The sequence below is a fragment of the Cyrtonyx montezumae genome, unplaced genomic scaffold, assembly GCF_038088225.1.
Source record: "Cyrtonyx montezumae isolate F1298 unplaced genomic scaffold, pur_monq_1.0 scaffold_51, whole genome shotgun sequence".
NCBI classification, from domain to species: domain Eukaryota; kingdom Metazoa; phylum Chordata; class Aves; order Galliformes; family Odontophoridae; genus Cyrtonyx; species Cyrtonyx montezumae.
This window is the reverse complement of record NW_027072058.1, coordinates 1,433,487-1,450,059: the sequence shown is the minus strand read 5'-3', so window position 1 is coordinate 1,450,059 and position 16,573 is coordinate 1,433,487. Positions and strand designations below refer to the sequence as shown.

Here is a 16,573-nt window from a genome sequence, read left to right as displayed (position 1 = left end):
ATCACGATGCAATGCCAGGAAGACAGAAGCTCCTTGCAATCAGCCAGAGCTGGAGCAGACATGCAGTGCTGTCATAGAGGATGGCAGCCCTGGGATCACTGCTGAAGGGCCAGCAAGCACAGGGGCACATGCAGCCCCAGCAACGTGGCAGGCCAGGGCCCTGGAGCTATGCAAGCGCTTTCAATCAACTGTAACAACATCACATCCCATATTTGTCCACAAGTCCTCTAACAAGGCATAATAACCCAGAGCAGAGCAAGAAACCCAAGAAGCTATCCTGGCAACTTAATGAGGGCCCCTTGTCCATCAACATCATGACAGCAATCCCAGATTGTTAGCAATCAGGAGCTTAAGGTGGAGAGCTCTCCCTTGCCCTGCAATGCTGCTAGGACAGCTTCTCCAGCTGTACCATTGGCAGGGGCATCTCGGAGAAGCTCAGCTCACCCTCCCCTCCAGGAGGCAGCCAGGAAGGCCTCGGCTGTCACACAACTTCCGATGCTGTGCCTGAGTTACTTAAGAGCCAGAGTCTATGGGGGATACCAGAACACGACAAACCACCTCCCGTGGCACAAGCCTGAAAGAAGAGAAAGCTAAATACGCAAAGATCCCAAGTCCCTGGGGATCATGCCAGCTTAATATAGCCCAGCACAGGTCCTGATCTGCTGAAAAGTGACAGCAGAATCAGCAGCAGTGGGGGAAACACACTGCTGCAAGCTGCTGCATCTCATGATCTTTCAGAGGAAGTGCAGTGCCAGAAGCCCCAAGGATACGATCAGAGAGGTCAGTTCTGATCCTCGATTTAGTGATATGACGAAGACTTTTGCAAAATGTAAACACTCAGCAAGGCTCCTGGCTGTGCATGGTCAGCCCAGAAGGGCTGGGGATGGTGCCCATGGAGATGTGCTGGCTAATAACAGCACTGGGGGATGAAAGGACACCAGATAAACACAACGTTCACAAAATTCTTCTCCCTGTGTAAATAAAAGCTATCTTCCATTTCCTTTCCATAGCAGTTTACAGTTCCAACGTATTAACTGTTGTTTTGGTAGCATTTTGAAGTATGTACTTCCCAGAAATTTAAGTGTTGTTTCTCTCTTTCAGGTTAAGAGGGGAAATCTCCTCACCTGCAGGACAAGGGCAAGGCACAATTCCTAGAGCACACGATTCAGGATATCTTCTAAAGCTTGTTATAGCATTCCCATTCAGCCTCTGGTAACAGACTTCAGCCCATATATGCTATGAAACAGAAAGAAATTAGGGGCACACGTGATTGAAACCCCTTATTCCACATCTTAACAGCACAACGTGAGCTTGAATCACCATTGGAAGAGACTGCGATGGCAAGGGAGCTCAAGAACAGGAGATTCTGAAAACAAAACCTAACGAAGCTGTGACTGATGGGTCAAACAATAAAGAAACACAAACTTTGACTCCTACCACGAGTTATTACCATTCCTGTCTCTTAACCACAATATTTATCGTTCAGATTTGCACACACCACAAGAGAAGAAAAAAGGGAAACCCCAACAGCAGAACTGAGGACCGACAGCAGCATGGACTCATGATACAGAGCTGGGACAAGTGGGCCAGAAAAACCCAAGGAAAGAGGAGAAGCACAGCGACAAGGAAGGAGCACGCAGACGGCTCTGCAGACTGAGCAGGTCCTGCCGTGGCCGCGTGGCCGTGGTTCACTGCGCGGTGACGTGAGAGGCGACCGAGAGCTGCGCGGAACGCACACACACTTCGACTTCTGGAGGCTCCTCCAAAAGTCACAGCGGTGCCTGAAGATGCGTAAGTGCTGCCACTCTTCACAAGAAGCTCAGACTAATTTATGAATAAATCCACAAATTCTGATGGAGGTGAGGGAGGAAGAGGACGCAGTCAAACTAATTTGACTTTATTAATTAAAAAAAACACCAAGTTTCATCACCCCAACACTCTTCGGAGGTTGTGTGAGTGTGGAGGGGAGTTATGCTCATTAATTATGCAGAAAATGCAAAACTATCATCCTCTGAATGAGCTTAAAATAAGGAGAAACCCTTTCAGGATGGGGAGAAATTACTCCCCAAGGCAGCTGAAATTTCTCTTGCAACTTCAAAGGCCAATAAATTATTCAAATTGCTCGCGCCACTCCACACGCGCTCCCTCTCTCTCCCCTTCTCAATTTTATGCTCCTGACTCAATTAAGGGTTTGGAGGACTTTGGAGAAACTTTGCGGAATGCTGAACCAGTTGCAGTTCCTTCTATTTATTTATTTCTTTTTTAAAGCTTTACTTTTCCTCTTGGCCTCAAAAGGAAACAGAAATTACTTTATGCATTCCAGATGAACCGAGCGTGGCGTTGGTTCGACCCACACTCGCAAGAAACGTCGTCGTTGTGTGTGTGCAGAAAGCATGGCAGGACCTGCTGAGAATGCTCTGCACAATGCTACTGTGAAAACAAGGTCAGCCCATATTCCTTTGTGCCAACTGCTCAAATCGCTCACTGTGATATCCCCTTTCAAAGTCTTAGCAGGAGATGCTCCAGCACACGTTTGTATCGCTCTTTCCTGGCCGTGTCCAGCTCTGTGCTGGCAGCCATCTCCTCCCAGCCACGCCACGGAGCTGAGCACAACAGCACTGCAGCAGGAGAACCCCAGACCAGGAGCAAGACTAATGACACCAGACAAAACCATGGCAAGAGAAATCCCTGCTTGAAAAAGAAAACCTAGACATGCAAAAGGAGGGAAGGAGGGTTGAGGAGGTGCAGCCACAGGCTGAGGATGCTCCTGGCTCCTTCAGCTCCCCCACGTGCAGCAGATGGTGTAAAATGACTGCTTTCATGGACTTTAAGGTCCTCCCGAATTAAAGGCAGCTGCACTGCAGGAGCACCGTAGCTGCCTAAGGTGGGCACTGGGATCAATTATGCTGCAAGAGAACATCTCTGACTAGAGGAGGGCAGTGGCACCAAGTAAATACAACAGTTCTTTGGAAACTGCCTTGCGGGCCAATCTGAGCCCAGACTCCATCCCATGCACACCAAAGAACGACATTCCTCTGGTCGGGTGGCCTTGAAAAGCACTCTGCTTTGCCTTCTAAGAATAACAGTGGGCTTGCCAGGCCACAAAAAGCTGGGAATACCCTCACAGATTCCCTCAGTGACCCAGAAGACTTGCACCTAGCTGGTCTTGAGACATGAGCACACGGACCTCCCTAAACAGCTGATGTGACCCAGGGGCTCAGTGGGACAGCAAAGCTGCCATCCTTCCTGGCAGTGTGCGTGAGAAGCGCCTGGTGCAAAGCACCCAGAGAGGGAGGTCACAGGGAACAGGCACCTCCTTCCTGGCGAGATCCAATGCAGATGAAAGCCCTGGCTTTGGCACACAGGTATGGTGAAGACAGACATTCCCTCTATCACGAACACCATGCAGACGACATGTTCGCACAAGCTGCTTGTTTACACAACAAACAGATGCTCTTCTCCCCTGCCTTAGCCATCCAACGAAGCTGAGCAGCAAGAACCCCCAGCTGGGGAAAGATCCTTCACCAGGGGACACCCATGGCTGGGTCCCAACCACCCGTGGCTGCTCTGTCCCCAGGTGCACCTCGGCTCAGATTAATGCAATCAGTGTCTGCAGTGTGGGGCACAGCTGAGACCAGGGAGGTGACATCCCCTGCCCCCAAGGAAGCTCTTTCAAAAGATGATTTATTTCCTCTCCTGGTCCTATAGGAACAAAAACTTCCCAATTTAAGTTATCTAAAAAAAAAAAAAAAGAATAAAAAAAATGACATCATTCGATCCAGGCAGGCAAGGTTTAATTTAATCAGGCACTTAAACAAGGTGACACAGAAGCTTAATTCAGTGTCCTTGAGAGGGATGACAACTAGTCCAGCACCCTCAGCAACCGCAGGCTGGATCGCAGCTGGCAGACGGAGAAGGCAGCAAAGGAAAGGGCAATTCAGAAGCAAGGACACCAGGTGTCCCCCCGCCTACAAAGGAACACAAGCAGCAAGAGGGGCCAGGAGGGGGAAATGGGGTCACTGCATCCCAGGAGGGTGAACTCAGACCCCACCTCTGCAGGAGCAGCGCTCAGTGACCCACGTGCACCACCAAAGGGCCGCCCTGCAGCTCCCCACCTCCACGGTGGGGTTACACCACCATCAATGCAAACACTGCCACGAATGCTCGTGGGGCCAGCTCAGCTCCACCACAGCGTGCCACCTTCCATCCCCCTGGGCAGCACTACTGCTTCATCACCAGCCAGCCCTGCACTCAGAGATGGAGCTGCTCTCAAAGTACGCAGAGGAACATTATCTTCCTGCTGCCGTCATCTCAACACGTCCATCAAGCCCTGAGACAGAACCTCCTCAATTTTTACAGCCATCTGACATGACAGCTGCTGTCCTGGGCAACAACAGGCAAAGCCAGGACTTCCAGAACCCAGAAGAGACAACAGAGGAATCGCTCCTGCGAGCAAGGGGAGCTGAACGCTGAGCTCAGCTCTGCACCTCTCCTTGCTGCTCCCGACACACAGTGCTGCTCTGGCTGCCCAAACCGGGCTACGTGGGCCCCTGCCCGACCCCTGCACATGTTCTGTGTCCCCGTGCTCTCTGTCCCTGCTGCCATCTGCTGCCAGCTGTGCACTGCAGCCCCCACGCACGCGCCCGGCGTGAATTACTGCGTTCTCCAAATTAACGATGGAACAAGGGCAATTACCAGGGAAGAAAGTCAGGGGAATGCACCATAAAAGAGGCTTTATTCTTTTATTTTGTCAATTGCAATTTAGCTTTAATTATTTATGGTAATACCAGTGTGCTAGTAAGTGTTCTATAACATGATTTATAAAAGGAAGGAAACCTAAGTAATAAGTAACGTTCGCTGCTGCATCTGCTATTAAATCTTTGCTGGGGCGGAGAGCGCACACACCAGCCCTGTGTATGCAAAGTACCAATTAGCAAAGCACTGCTGTAAAACGCAAAGCTTTAATCAATGGGAAAAATCCACTTGAAAACAGCGAGCATGCTGATTTCAGTTATAGAAATTACCACGTTTCTATACAGCAAGTGGCTTTTTATCTGCCATGGAGGAGCACTCAGACGGCGCGCGGTGCTCCCGCGGGTGGCACGGAGGTCCCGCACTGCCCGAGCAGACAGCGAGGCTGGGCTGGCTCTGCACTGCACCACGTGGGATGCTGGACGTGGTGCACGGATGCTGTGCTCAGTGCTCAGGTTTTAGGACTGGGCTGGCTGCGCAGCCAGGACACGGACACACTTGGTTCTGTGTGTGTGTGTCTGAGCTGGGAGCTGCTCCGCTGCCTGGACCCATCGCCGGACCTCAGCTGCTTGGCTTCCTCTAAGCCCTCCAATGCACAGCCACATGAATCTGTAACACAATGGTGACGTGCTCCATCCAGGGAGGGCCCCGGAGACAGCAATTCCCAGCTCTACAGCTGCCCTCGGCTGTATGGGAGAAACAATGGAAGCTTCTCAAGTAAGAGCAGCATGCAGAAAGCAGTGTGGTGCTTCGGATTTTTAATTTAAATAGCAGTTTCCTTTAAATAGAACATTCCAGCCATAGAGAGGTTTAAATCACTGACTGAGATCAATTAGCCTAGGAAGCAAGGGAAGTATTTTAATGGCCCCTTGATTGCAGAGGCCACAGCTTCTCCAATGCTGTGCTGAAGAGCAGGCAAGTTCAAGCTCTCAGCTTTGCAGCAGGGTGCTGTGGGGTGCTGCAGGATGCTGCAGTGTTGTGGGGTGCTGTGGGGTGCTGCAAGCCACTGGGGGCTTCCCACTTGTGATGGGAACTTCTACTGCAATGGGGACACAGCCTGGCACCTCCTAGCCCTGCCCCGGGGGCCGTGTGACCCGAGCAACTCCTCATGATGAACTGGAGCAGGAAATGGGGTCAGCATCATGGCGAGCGCAACCGAATGGATGCTGGCCAAGGGATTAAGCAAGAGGCAGCGTGAAAAAGCCCAGGGCCATCTGATGGGAGAGGCCATTGTCAGAACAGAGTGACAGCTCCTCACGCAGTCTCTGCAATTGTGACAGACAAAGCTGTTTGCTGTTTATATGCCTCAGCAGGGAGCAGTGCAGACGAACTGGGATGCTGCTGCCCAGCCTGGCACAGAACTCAACAGTCCCTCTAAAAGCAGGAGCTACTGAGCCACCATCAGCAGTCACCCACGGCTGCAGCCTCAGAGCAATGCAGGCAGCTGCCATGGACCGAGCAGCACCTCGGGGCTGCACAGCATCAGGAGATGCTGACACATTCTATGGGCCAGGAGAAAAACCTCCTGGTACACCATCTGTACCTCGAGCAGGAAGAGAGGCCCGGCCTTGGTCACCAAGCCCTGCAGCCTGCACGGTTCCCCTGTGCGTATCTGCGAGTAGCAGGAGAAAAGAAGCACAAAATCTCATTGTTCAGAATCCAACGACACTGCAGAACTACACGAGAGAGAAATAACAGAAAGCAGTAGGGCTGGACCAGCATCAGCCCCTCCTGAAGGTGCACTTCCACCAAAGATGCCCCACAGCAGCCAGGCAGCACATGGCATCAGCAAATCTCACCCTGCAGAGGATGGGGGCAGATGATGTCACTCCTTCCTGGGAAAGCCAAGACTCTGAGGGCACACAGCAATGGTCTGGAGAAGGCTGGACTCCACAGAGTGCCCACTTCCAGCAGTGGGAACACAGGGCTTGGAGCACATTTAGGAAGGAAATAACCCCAGTCCTCACAGGAGTTCAGATAGCACAACAGATGAATCAGGGCTGTGCTCATACCATGAGGCAAGTCACACACATGAACTCTCCATCTGCGCCTGCATAGCTGCACTGCTTGCTTTGAAAACGAAGCACAACAGCCATTTGCCCAGGAATGTCACAGCAAACAGCAGCAGGACTGGGACCCCGCAGCCCTGACAGTGCTCATAAAGAACCTGAGCACCCACCTGGGACCCTGGGCAAACGCTGTCACTCCCAGCAGGATCCCTGCTGCCCCACACCACTCCTGGTGCTGAGGACAGGCAGCTCCAGCTAAGTCTTGTGGACAGATTTAAGAACAGCAGCAGCACTGTCTCAGGTGCAGAATGATGCAAAGCTACGCACCAGCAAAGTGGCCTTATATCAAACTTACCTGGGTCTGGCTCACCTCCCAGGCTTATAAAATGATCAGAACAAAAGGAAATATTATCTTTTGGCACATACACATTTCTCTCTGAACAAAATTCCTGAGTAAAGTAATGGCAAACATCCCCACTCATCTACTGCAAGGAGGAGAGAAAGCACTGCTCACAAGAATTTCCCAGCAACGAAGGTCGAGGATCCCACTCAATCCCCAGTGACCGTGTCATCTTAATAAACCCTGATAACTGAGTGATTACGTTAAAAGCTGTCAAGGGCTCTGCTGACCAGAGCAGCCCTCTCAGCAGCTTCAAGCAGCTTTTCTGGGGAGGCAAAAAAAGTCATAATTCAATCAGCTTGGAAGAGTCTATTCCCCACTGATCCGAGCGATCAGCCTTCATGTCAACATTACATTCGAGTTGCTGAAGATTTTCTTTTTTTTCCTTCCCCTTTTCATTTTATCAAGCAAGAATTGAAAGGCAGCAAAGCTAAAAACTGTGTTAAAAGGGAACTGGTTCACTCAGGAGAAGGAGAAACATAATGCTCTTTCTTTGGATGCGTTGTTGAATCCAGCCCCTGTGAGTAATGTGACAACAGTCACTGGTGTCTGACGGATCCCCGGAAGGGAAGAGCCAGAGAGGACCATGGGGTGCAGTGCGTGGGGACGGGGTTGGAGGAAGGCTCCAAGCAGAGCTGCAGGCGGTCCCCTCCCCTCCTCCCCAGCTCTCAGGCAGTCCCAGGGTCAGCCCCATACCCGTACCCAGTGCCAGGGCCTGGCTGCCCCATGAGGTCCCAGCAAAGCTAAAGATGCTGGAAAGTCAGCAGACATTGTCAAGTCCTACGCACTTCCATAACGCTAAAATGTTGGGGCGATGTTTGCTGGCTCCAAGCCCCACAGCCAGCTCTGCTGCCATCCACCAAGGGAGGTGAAGCATGGGCGAGGGAAACGGGTGAGGCACAGCAGCCACTTACTTTCAGCTACGCAACCGACCAGCAGCACGGAGAGCAGGTTCACGAGGGAGAGCAGCGCAGGCATCCCAGGGCTGGGAAGGATCCTCATCCTCCGCGTCGGCCGTCAGCCCCCGCCAGCTCCGCTCACAGCACTCAGAGCGCCCGCACAGCGGCGTCAGCACCTGCAGGGGAGGAAGAGGAGAGCACTCAGGGAGAGGAGCAGGGAGGCTGAGGGGGAAGGATGGAGGAGGCCAGGCCACGAGGGAAGCACCGCCGGCATCGCCAGGCAGGCACGGCCTGCTCTGGCCTTCCTGACTCAGAGACAACGGCCAATTGCACAGAGTCATTCCGGTTGGAAAAGACCTCTCAGAGGAGGCTCTCAGCAACGCTCCCTGTCCCGTGTGCCAGACCTTTGTGCTTTTCCCCAGGAGGGCTGAAAATACGAGGTGTGATCCAATGGAAGCTGCAGCCACAGCATCATGGTGGGCTGCAGCCGCCCTGCATCAGAACAGAGCTCAGCGCCAGGCCGCGCTCCCACATCTGCACCAATCCCTTCTGGCTCTCCATTACCACAATTAAAAATCAAACCCAGGGTTTGTCACCTTTTGGAGAAAAGCCAGGTAGGAGAGACTGCACAGTGATCAAATGCTTTGAAAGGACTGAAGGGACAGCGAGGCTGCTGAAGCTTTCTGATGCACATCAGGGCATGAAACCATCGGGACAGGCCACGTGAAGGGGCATTTTAATCTTTTTTGGTCCCATTACCTCTTCAAGGCTGAACTGTAAAGAACTAAAAAAAAGGTGATGATAAACAAGAAGTCCCCATATGTACCCAGCCCTAAAGAGAAACTTTGCAGAGAGCAGCTTTGAGCTTTACATTTGAGGATTACAAAGCCTCTGCTGGGCGCTCTGTGCTAGCCTGGATCCATCACGCTTCAGTGCTGGCTTATGAAAACACAGCAGAAATACTCATACTCTACAAAAAGAGAAAAAATCTGGATTATACCACTGGGAACCTCTTCATATGTTCGTTCCAGAGGTGATCTGGGAACCAGGCAGAGGCTGCAGTCAGAATTAAGGGGGGTTCACGGGGTCCCAGGGTGCAGAATGAAGTGCTGGGGTTCCTTCTGTGGTTGTCAGAGGCAAGCACAGACCAGGAACATTACAAATAGCTGTGACAGCAACTGTTAATCACATTGGGGTGCAGTGTCAATGTCGGCACAACAACCAGAGCCAAGTGCTGCCCGCCTGCTGGCTCTCTGCTCTCTGCTCTCTGTTCATCCACAGCCCGTCAGCGTGCCATGAGCGGGGCTGCAGAGGGCAGCAATGGGAGCACACCTCCCCCAGCCCTCCAAGTTCTCTCTGATTCAAAAACACGAGGCCGCCCCAGCCAGCACTGCAGAAATTGTGTTCTTTACCAAAACCCAGTCCATCCCTCCCTGCCCACCACGCCCCAGCACACGCCACCGAACGTCACTGATCCCCATCCACTCTCTGCATGTGACACCAGCGACTTCTGCAGCTCGGAGCGGACGCAGAGCTGCGCTGCCCCAAACCCAGCGATGGAACTGAACACAAGCACAGCAGGGACACGCTCCCTGAGCCCAGCAGCTCCCCTCCCTGCATCCTGCATGGCTCTTCGTGCCACATAACGAGCCCCGATAGCAAAGGTCTGGTTAAAGGGATATGGCAACAGCTCCAAGATTAGAGAAGGAGATGCCAGAGGGTGACACTTCCGCTCCGGTGCTAATGTGCTCCCCGAGCCCTTGACGGAGACAGAAAGTGCTGGCAGAGATATTAAGACACGTCAACCTCAATCCAGCAACTCATCCTTCAGAGCAGGTACATCACCGCTGTCCCCTGGGCTGTGGGATTTCTGGGGACGTGTGCCCACACAGCCGCCCCGCGGGGACTGAGGGGCTGGAATGGGAATTTGCTCTGGCTTTCTTCGCAGCACCCTGCCTACAGGAGGACGGAAGCAGACTCGTGCACTGCACGGTTCCCCTACGACACAAACCACACAACATTTGGAAACCCAGCTGCCATGCTGCAGGGCCCTTCTGCCCTCCAGGCGGTGCTGAATTTCAGTGGGAACTGCTCTGATGAATGCTCACATCACCACGGTTTCAGGAACCATCCTCTCCCGTCCTCGGCCACGCGAAGCTCACCCCGTCTGTGCTCTCTGCAGGTCGGCACTGCTCCCCTGCGCAGTCCCTGCACACAAAGCACAGCAGCAGTGTCTGCCCGCGGACCCATGGCCTCTGGCACAGGATCTCCCACAGCAGCAGCAGGTCACCTAACAGACCTCAATCCCAGCTACAATGCCATTAAGCGAAGCCGTGGCCCCCGGCGGGGACAGATTTGTATTAGATACGGTCACATTTCAGGAATAAGATTAATTCTTACTGTAAAGAGCTCCTGTAAGACATCCATTCTCGTGAACTGCCCGATCTCCAGCTTTAAGCATGCTAACGTGTGCATCCTGGAAGCGCTGCGCGTGGGGCCTTGAAGAACACTGCCAAAACAATCCGATGGAGACGTGCTTGCAGGAAGCAGCCTCCCTCGAGGCTCCTCCAGCTGGTCCGGAGCAGGAGGTGCCCGGGGACCCAAGGGTGCTAGGCACAAAGGGAAGAATGCTCAGAAGCACCTACGGTTCTTAAGAGCTTAAGTTCCATTGAGTCAAAGCGACTTAACCTAAGCCGCTAAGATGCTTTTGAAGATTTTCCTCCCAGCAACTCCCATTTCAGAGGGTGCTGGACACCGAGCGTCCTTAAGCTACTTGGGGGATCCAAAGGGATGGAGGAGGATTTACCTCCACGCCAGCGCTGCCTGGGGACAGAGCAGTGGGAAACACTGCTCCAGCCGTGGGCAGGGCTCGCAGCTGCGCAGCACATCCCCACCTTTCTTCCCCTTAACCACATGGAAGCAGCGGCTGAAGCGTTTGCTCTGCATTTGAGCACAGCTCAGCAGGAGGGAGGGCTGTGCCATCACTGCAGGCTCACAGAATAAAGCAACTTGAAAACACAAGAATGCATTTGGGATTCTTTCGCTTCTGTTTCACCTGGATGCAAAAAGGAGAAGGGCCATTCTAAGTATGTTTTCTGCAAGAACTTCCACGCGGATCTAGCAGATGATGAAACGTCTCCATTTGCAGTGGCTGCTGTGGGAGAAGTACTCCCATTAACCAGATCAATCGAGCAAACACCTCGCAGGCACAGGGCTGTGCTCAGGTCTCTTCCTTCCAGCAGCAACGCTTCGTTTGTGCTGCGCATTAACACAGGTCAGTGGGTCACTCCATTTCCTCCTAGCAACCTCTTGAAAGGAGGAAGGAAAAGACAGAGGAGCACTGAGTGCAGCTGCTGGCTCACTGCCACCTCCCTCGAGGAGAGGAACCCCCACTCCCCTCTTTCCCCCCAGGAGCACCCAGCCCTGCAGGGACAGGGATGGTGGTGGCTCGAGCAGCTGGGACCCGGCCTGGGACACGCTGTGCCCCGAGTGCTGGCAGCAAGGAGCTGCCACCGGGCACAGTGTCCCCACGGCCCCACAGTTCTGGCCAGTGCCAGCCTCGCCTCCTGGGGAAATAGAGCGTGAGGGCTTGGCTCCCTCATAGTGCTTCTGCCACGCATCTCCCCTGCAGCCAGCAGTGCTGGCTGGCAAAGTCCCATCGAACAGAGAGAGACTGTGGCCCTCGCTGCTCCCCATCAGCATGCAGGAGGGAGTGCTGCGGCCCCGCACCTTGCTCAGCCCCACGAGAGACGGGGAAGCCGGCCCAGGGACAGATCTCAACAGGGAAATCCTACTGCTCCGCAGCCCTAGCAGCCTGCTGAACCACGCTCCTCAGCCCCAAAACTGGCTCTGCTCCCAGGGCTCCCTCTGTGTGCTCAGAATAAGTCCCCAGCCCGCTTCAAAACACAGGCCACAGCCTTGGCACGTGCAATTAGGGCAGTCAGAGCAGACCCTTCATGGCTAAGCATGACTGTTTATCTATGGTAGAGCTGCTTAGATCTTAAAAACAATATTTACAAGAAAGAAGCAGAGTATTATCTTCCACGGGGAAACAAACACAGATGGAGAAAAAAAGAGCTTTGATCAGGACTGTCTCAGTCCTCTACACTGCTTTTCATCCACACATCTCCCAGTGCTTTAATATGACAGCATTTTACGATGTGGGAAACCAGAAGAAACTGCACACTAAGACAGCGCTGGGAGCACGAAGCTGCTCAGTGCACACACACACACACACACGTGTGCTCCTCCTTCCTCCTGGCACCATTCCTGCTCTGTGCACACACACACTCAGCACCATCCCAAGCAATGGGCACGGGGTGTTCTGGGGGGGCAGCAACGCGGGTGCTGCGGAGCTGCTGCTCCCTGCCTGCGAGAGCTGAGCTGTGGGCACTGCAGGAAGAGCAGGAAGAAAGGAGCCAACGAAGAGCCCAACAACACGCTGCCACCAGCAGATCTGCAACGGCTGCCTGGTGTCTGAGTCCAAGTGGGGAAGAGGCACTTTTCCACCCAGGTCGGTAGGATTGAGGGGAGTGCTCCACCTCCCTGGGAAAGGGATAGAAAAGAGGTGAAAACACCAAAGGAAAGAAAAAGTGAAAGCAAATTAATTAGGGACATGGGTGTATGGGAACTGCTGAATCACGGCCTGAACCACTGATTGGTCACCTGAGGTGAGCACCAAGTCAGCCATGGGAGCACAGGTGAAGGTGATATACCTGTGTGGGTGGAAGGGGTGGAGCCTAGTTCCTCCTCTCTCAAACCCCATTTAAGGGCTGACCACCACCAGGGAAGGATCTCTTCTTGGAGATCCCTCCCATGTGGAGTCCTCTGCGAGCCTTGTCATCATAAAGGTGAGCCATCTTCTCTTTTGTATTACCTGTATAACTGTTTATATAGAACTACTTAAAATATACCATCTTCTATACTATTCCCTGGTGGAGTATCGTCATTAGGAGTTATTTACCCTACACATGGGGTACTTTATCAGTGCCAGCTCGGGGCACTGGACTGGTGCGGGATGTCAGCGGTGCTCTCATATGAGCGATCTCATCACAGCCAGCACTGATCCATCACCTCCGTTTGTTTTCCCGCAGCTCTGAGCTGGGCCCGGTCCTGGGGACACCCAGGATGAGCGCGAGGACCCACGGAGCTGCCCGACCCCGCACTGCTCCCGTACCACCTCCATGCCCAGTGCTCCAGTCCTGCACCAGCCTACACGCGGGGCTCAGCTCCATACAGAGGATTTGCTTTGGAGCTTGCAAGACAGTGGATGAGCAAATCCTTTCTCCTGCTCCAATAAGAAACCTGCATCTCAGATCCACCAGGCAGGGGAGATTAAGGAAGGAGAGAAAGAAAACAGCAATCCATCACTCGCTGCCGTGATCTCACCTGGATTTAGGAGCTGAGCCGGGACTGGGAGCCCTGCAGCCCGGCCACGGCCTCAAGGTCAGCAGCAGAGCTGCACAGCCACTTCCACATGGTGCCTAATTTCCCCCTGATGTAATTCTGCCTTTTCTATCGAGGGGAGCCTCTGGCTCCTGTCACATCTCTGCAGTGGGAGTCCCCTCAATGCACCGCAGAGCAGAGCTCCGCCGCAATCCTCGTCCTGCACGAGATGCAAAATTAAGAGGCTGCTAAACAAGCAGAATTGGGAGCAGCAGCAGCATCCTCAGCGCTCTCCAGCTGCCGGTCCCCGGCCTGGTCTCACCCTGCTGCATTACCTCTATTAAGTGGGAGTTTGCTCCCTCTCTGCTCGGGGCAGTGCGGTGCTGTCGGCCCGCAGTGTCATTGGCCAGGATAAAGCATCCCATCCGCAGCCCGTCTGCACCAGGGAAGCATCGAGGCTGCTTAAAACATTTATAAGCACTCGCATCCCGGCAGCATCCCTCCTGCAGCAAGCGTTGGGCGCGGAGCTCGCGAAAGGATGCCCGGACTCGCAGTGCCACGGCTCAGAGCCTCCACCCGACAGCGCGTCCCCTCCCGCCGACGCTGAAAGGTTTCGGAGGAGCCGCGAGATCGCGTCGGGCTGATCCCGACCCCAGCGGCTCCGACCCCCACCTCCCTCCCCCCGCCTTCACGTTCTGCGATTTCACAGCCTCCCCGCGTGGCTCAGGGATGCCGAGCAAACCCCCGAGCACGAGGGGGGGGAGGGGGGGGAGGGGGGGTCGGTGTCCCCAGCGATGCGGGCACTGATTACAGCTTTTAATGGCAGGAGCCCCGAGCGGCCGCTCCCCCCCGCGCTCGGTGGGCTGTGTCCGCTGCTCCCCCACCCCCACCCCACCCCTCCCCGCTGCAGCCTCGTCTCGGGCTCTCTCGTTAATCTAATTGTTCTCCTAATGAAGATCTGCAATTCCTCAAACATTAATTACCAACGGCAGCAGCAGCAGCAGCTGCGGAACAAGAGCTCCCTGTTCCGAATAACACACCCCACGCTGCTGCCGCGCGATGGGAACCCCCCCGCCCCACAAACGGTGCGATGTGGGGCACGGGGCTCTGCCCGTCGTGCCATGGGGGATCGGAGCCGCCGCCAGCGCTGCGCGGCCAAAAACACACACGGGGACCGAAACGAAGAGGGAAAAGACGAAAACAAATCCGGCACCGCCAGAGCTCTCAGCGACAAAAGCAAACACGGGTTCCGGGAATAAATACTCATCGGACAGCGACAGCCGATCCCGAAAGCACGCGGCCGTCTGAGCGCTGCTGGGGCACAGCCGACCCCCCCCAAACCGCCGCACCCCGGCACGGCTTTGGGCGCTGAGCTGCGGGTGATCCCACGCGCTGCCACGGCACCGCGGATCACTTCGTGCTCTGAGCGGCTGTGCTGGGACCCACACTGCCCGGACACTGCGAGTGGACCCCCCCACACTGCCCGGACACTGCGAGTGGACCCCCCCGGTAGGGGGAGGGGGCCCGGCCCACGCGCACCGACCGCGGCTTTCCTGCTCATTTCGTTTTCAATGAGTGAATTAGCAGGCAGGCAGCCGACTCGAACATCCCCTTATCTCTGCACCAAGCTCGCTGCTGAGGATTTGCATAATTTTAATCTTTCCCACCAATGAGCGTGAAAAAATTAGTTTTCCACTATTTTATCTTCTATTTGTGTTCAATAAACAGAGCGGCTTTGCTCCATGCGTTTGTGCTGGGAGCTGGGAGGCAGAAGGGGAGAAGCAAACCCCCCCACGTCCAGCTCCGGGCTGAGCTCGGGGCGCGGGGGGAACGGCTCCGGACCGCGCAGTCGGAGACCGAAGCCCCAATTTCCTCCGCCCACAGCTGCGCTCCCTGGAGCCCCTTCCCATCTCCCCGCACAATTAACCAGGCTTCTCCTCCTGACCAGGACCCCTCACTTCCATCTCCCAGCAGAACCTGTCGGCCTCCCCACCCACGTGGGCTCTGTGTCCCAAAGGCGCCGGGACGGGGGTGGGGGTGGGGCTGGCGGTGCCCGCACAGCGCGGTCCCACCGGGGAAGGTCGTCCTGCCCGGCTCAGGGCGGCAGTGCAGAGCTTTGGGCGCTTCGTAATTGAACGCACTCTTTAAAATCACGGGGTGCACCGAAATCTGATTTGAAAAGCACTTAGAGGAGAAAGCTGCCGCTCTCGCCCTTCCTCCTGCAGAGCCAGAGCCGCTCCCACGGCTGCCGTGACGGACGATGGCACCGCGAGCCCCGCTGTGCTCCTCTGATTACCCTCCCGAAATCAGGGCTGCTCTGCAGAGGAAACCCGAGGCTGTCCTGCCCCACGTACCCCACTCCTGAGCAGCACAGGGGCACGGCCACAAAGCCACGTTTTGTATTTCCCTCTGGAGCCAAACACGGCTCGATCCTCAGGGGTGCGCAAGGAAACCCGGCGGTGCAATTATGTTCCCTCCCGTCCTCTATTTATGCTCGAGGAGCCATATAATTTTCCAGACCAGAAACATAATTAAAGAGCCGGAGCTGCCTGGAACAAGGCCCTCTCTCCCTCCACATCTCTTATCTTCTCTAAAAATACCCGGGAGCAGCAGCCCCGTGCCAAGGGCTGGTAACCCCGCGCTCCGCGCCCGGCCGCGCTGCACCCGGGGCTGTCGTGCAAGGGAAGGTTAATTCAGATCTAACTTTTAATGCAGTTTATCTAAGCAGCGTTAAAAGCCTTGGGCAAGCAGACTAATTGAGAATTAGAAGGGCTTTGATGATCACTGCTCTTCCAGCAGAACCATTCTGGGGAAGGATCCAGCTTATTCCAGAGTAAATCCAGCTTTCCAGGAGACGCAGAGACATCCACACAGAGGAGATCAGAGCCCCACACCGCTGCCTTTCCCCCAGAAAAAAAGAAGACATTGAGATGCAAAGCTCCACAATCAGGGCAAAGGAAACCGGGGAGCAGCAAAGGGACCAATGGTGCCCACACCCCTGCAGTCCATCAGAGGAAGGGTTTCTTCTCCATCCCACAAAAGCGAGCAGCATCACAGAGGGATCCCCAACGTGGGCACTGCCCTACCCACAGCTCCTGCCGCATGGCACCGTGCTCGGGGAGCAGGTC

At 54.6% G+C, this 16,573-nt stretch overlaps 1 protein-coding gene across 2 annotated transcripts in view; it reads right to left on the bottom strand.

Moving 5' to 3' along the window:
- Positions 1-16,573, bottom strand: part of PTPRS (protein tyrosine phosphatase receptor type S) — a 119,936-nt gene that overhangs the window by 79,348 nt on the left and 24,015 nt on the right. For both annotated transcript variants that reach the window (XM_065748640.1, XM_065748641.1), the window contains exon 2: positions 8,076-8,236. In XM_065748640.1, coding sequence (XP_065604712.1) covers positions 8,076-8,163 — 88 coding nt within the window. In that variant the 5' untranslated portion in view covers positions 8,164-8,236. The remainder of the gene's footprint in view (positions 1-8,075; positions 8,237-16,573) is intronic.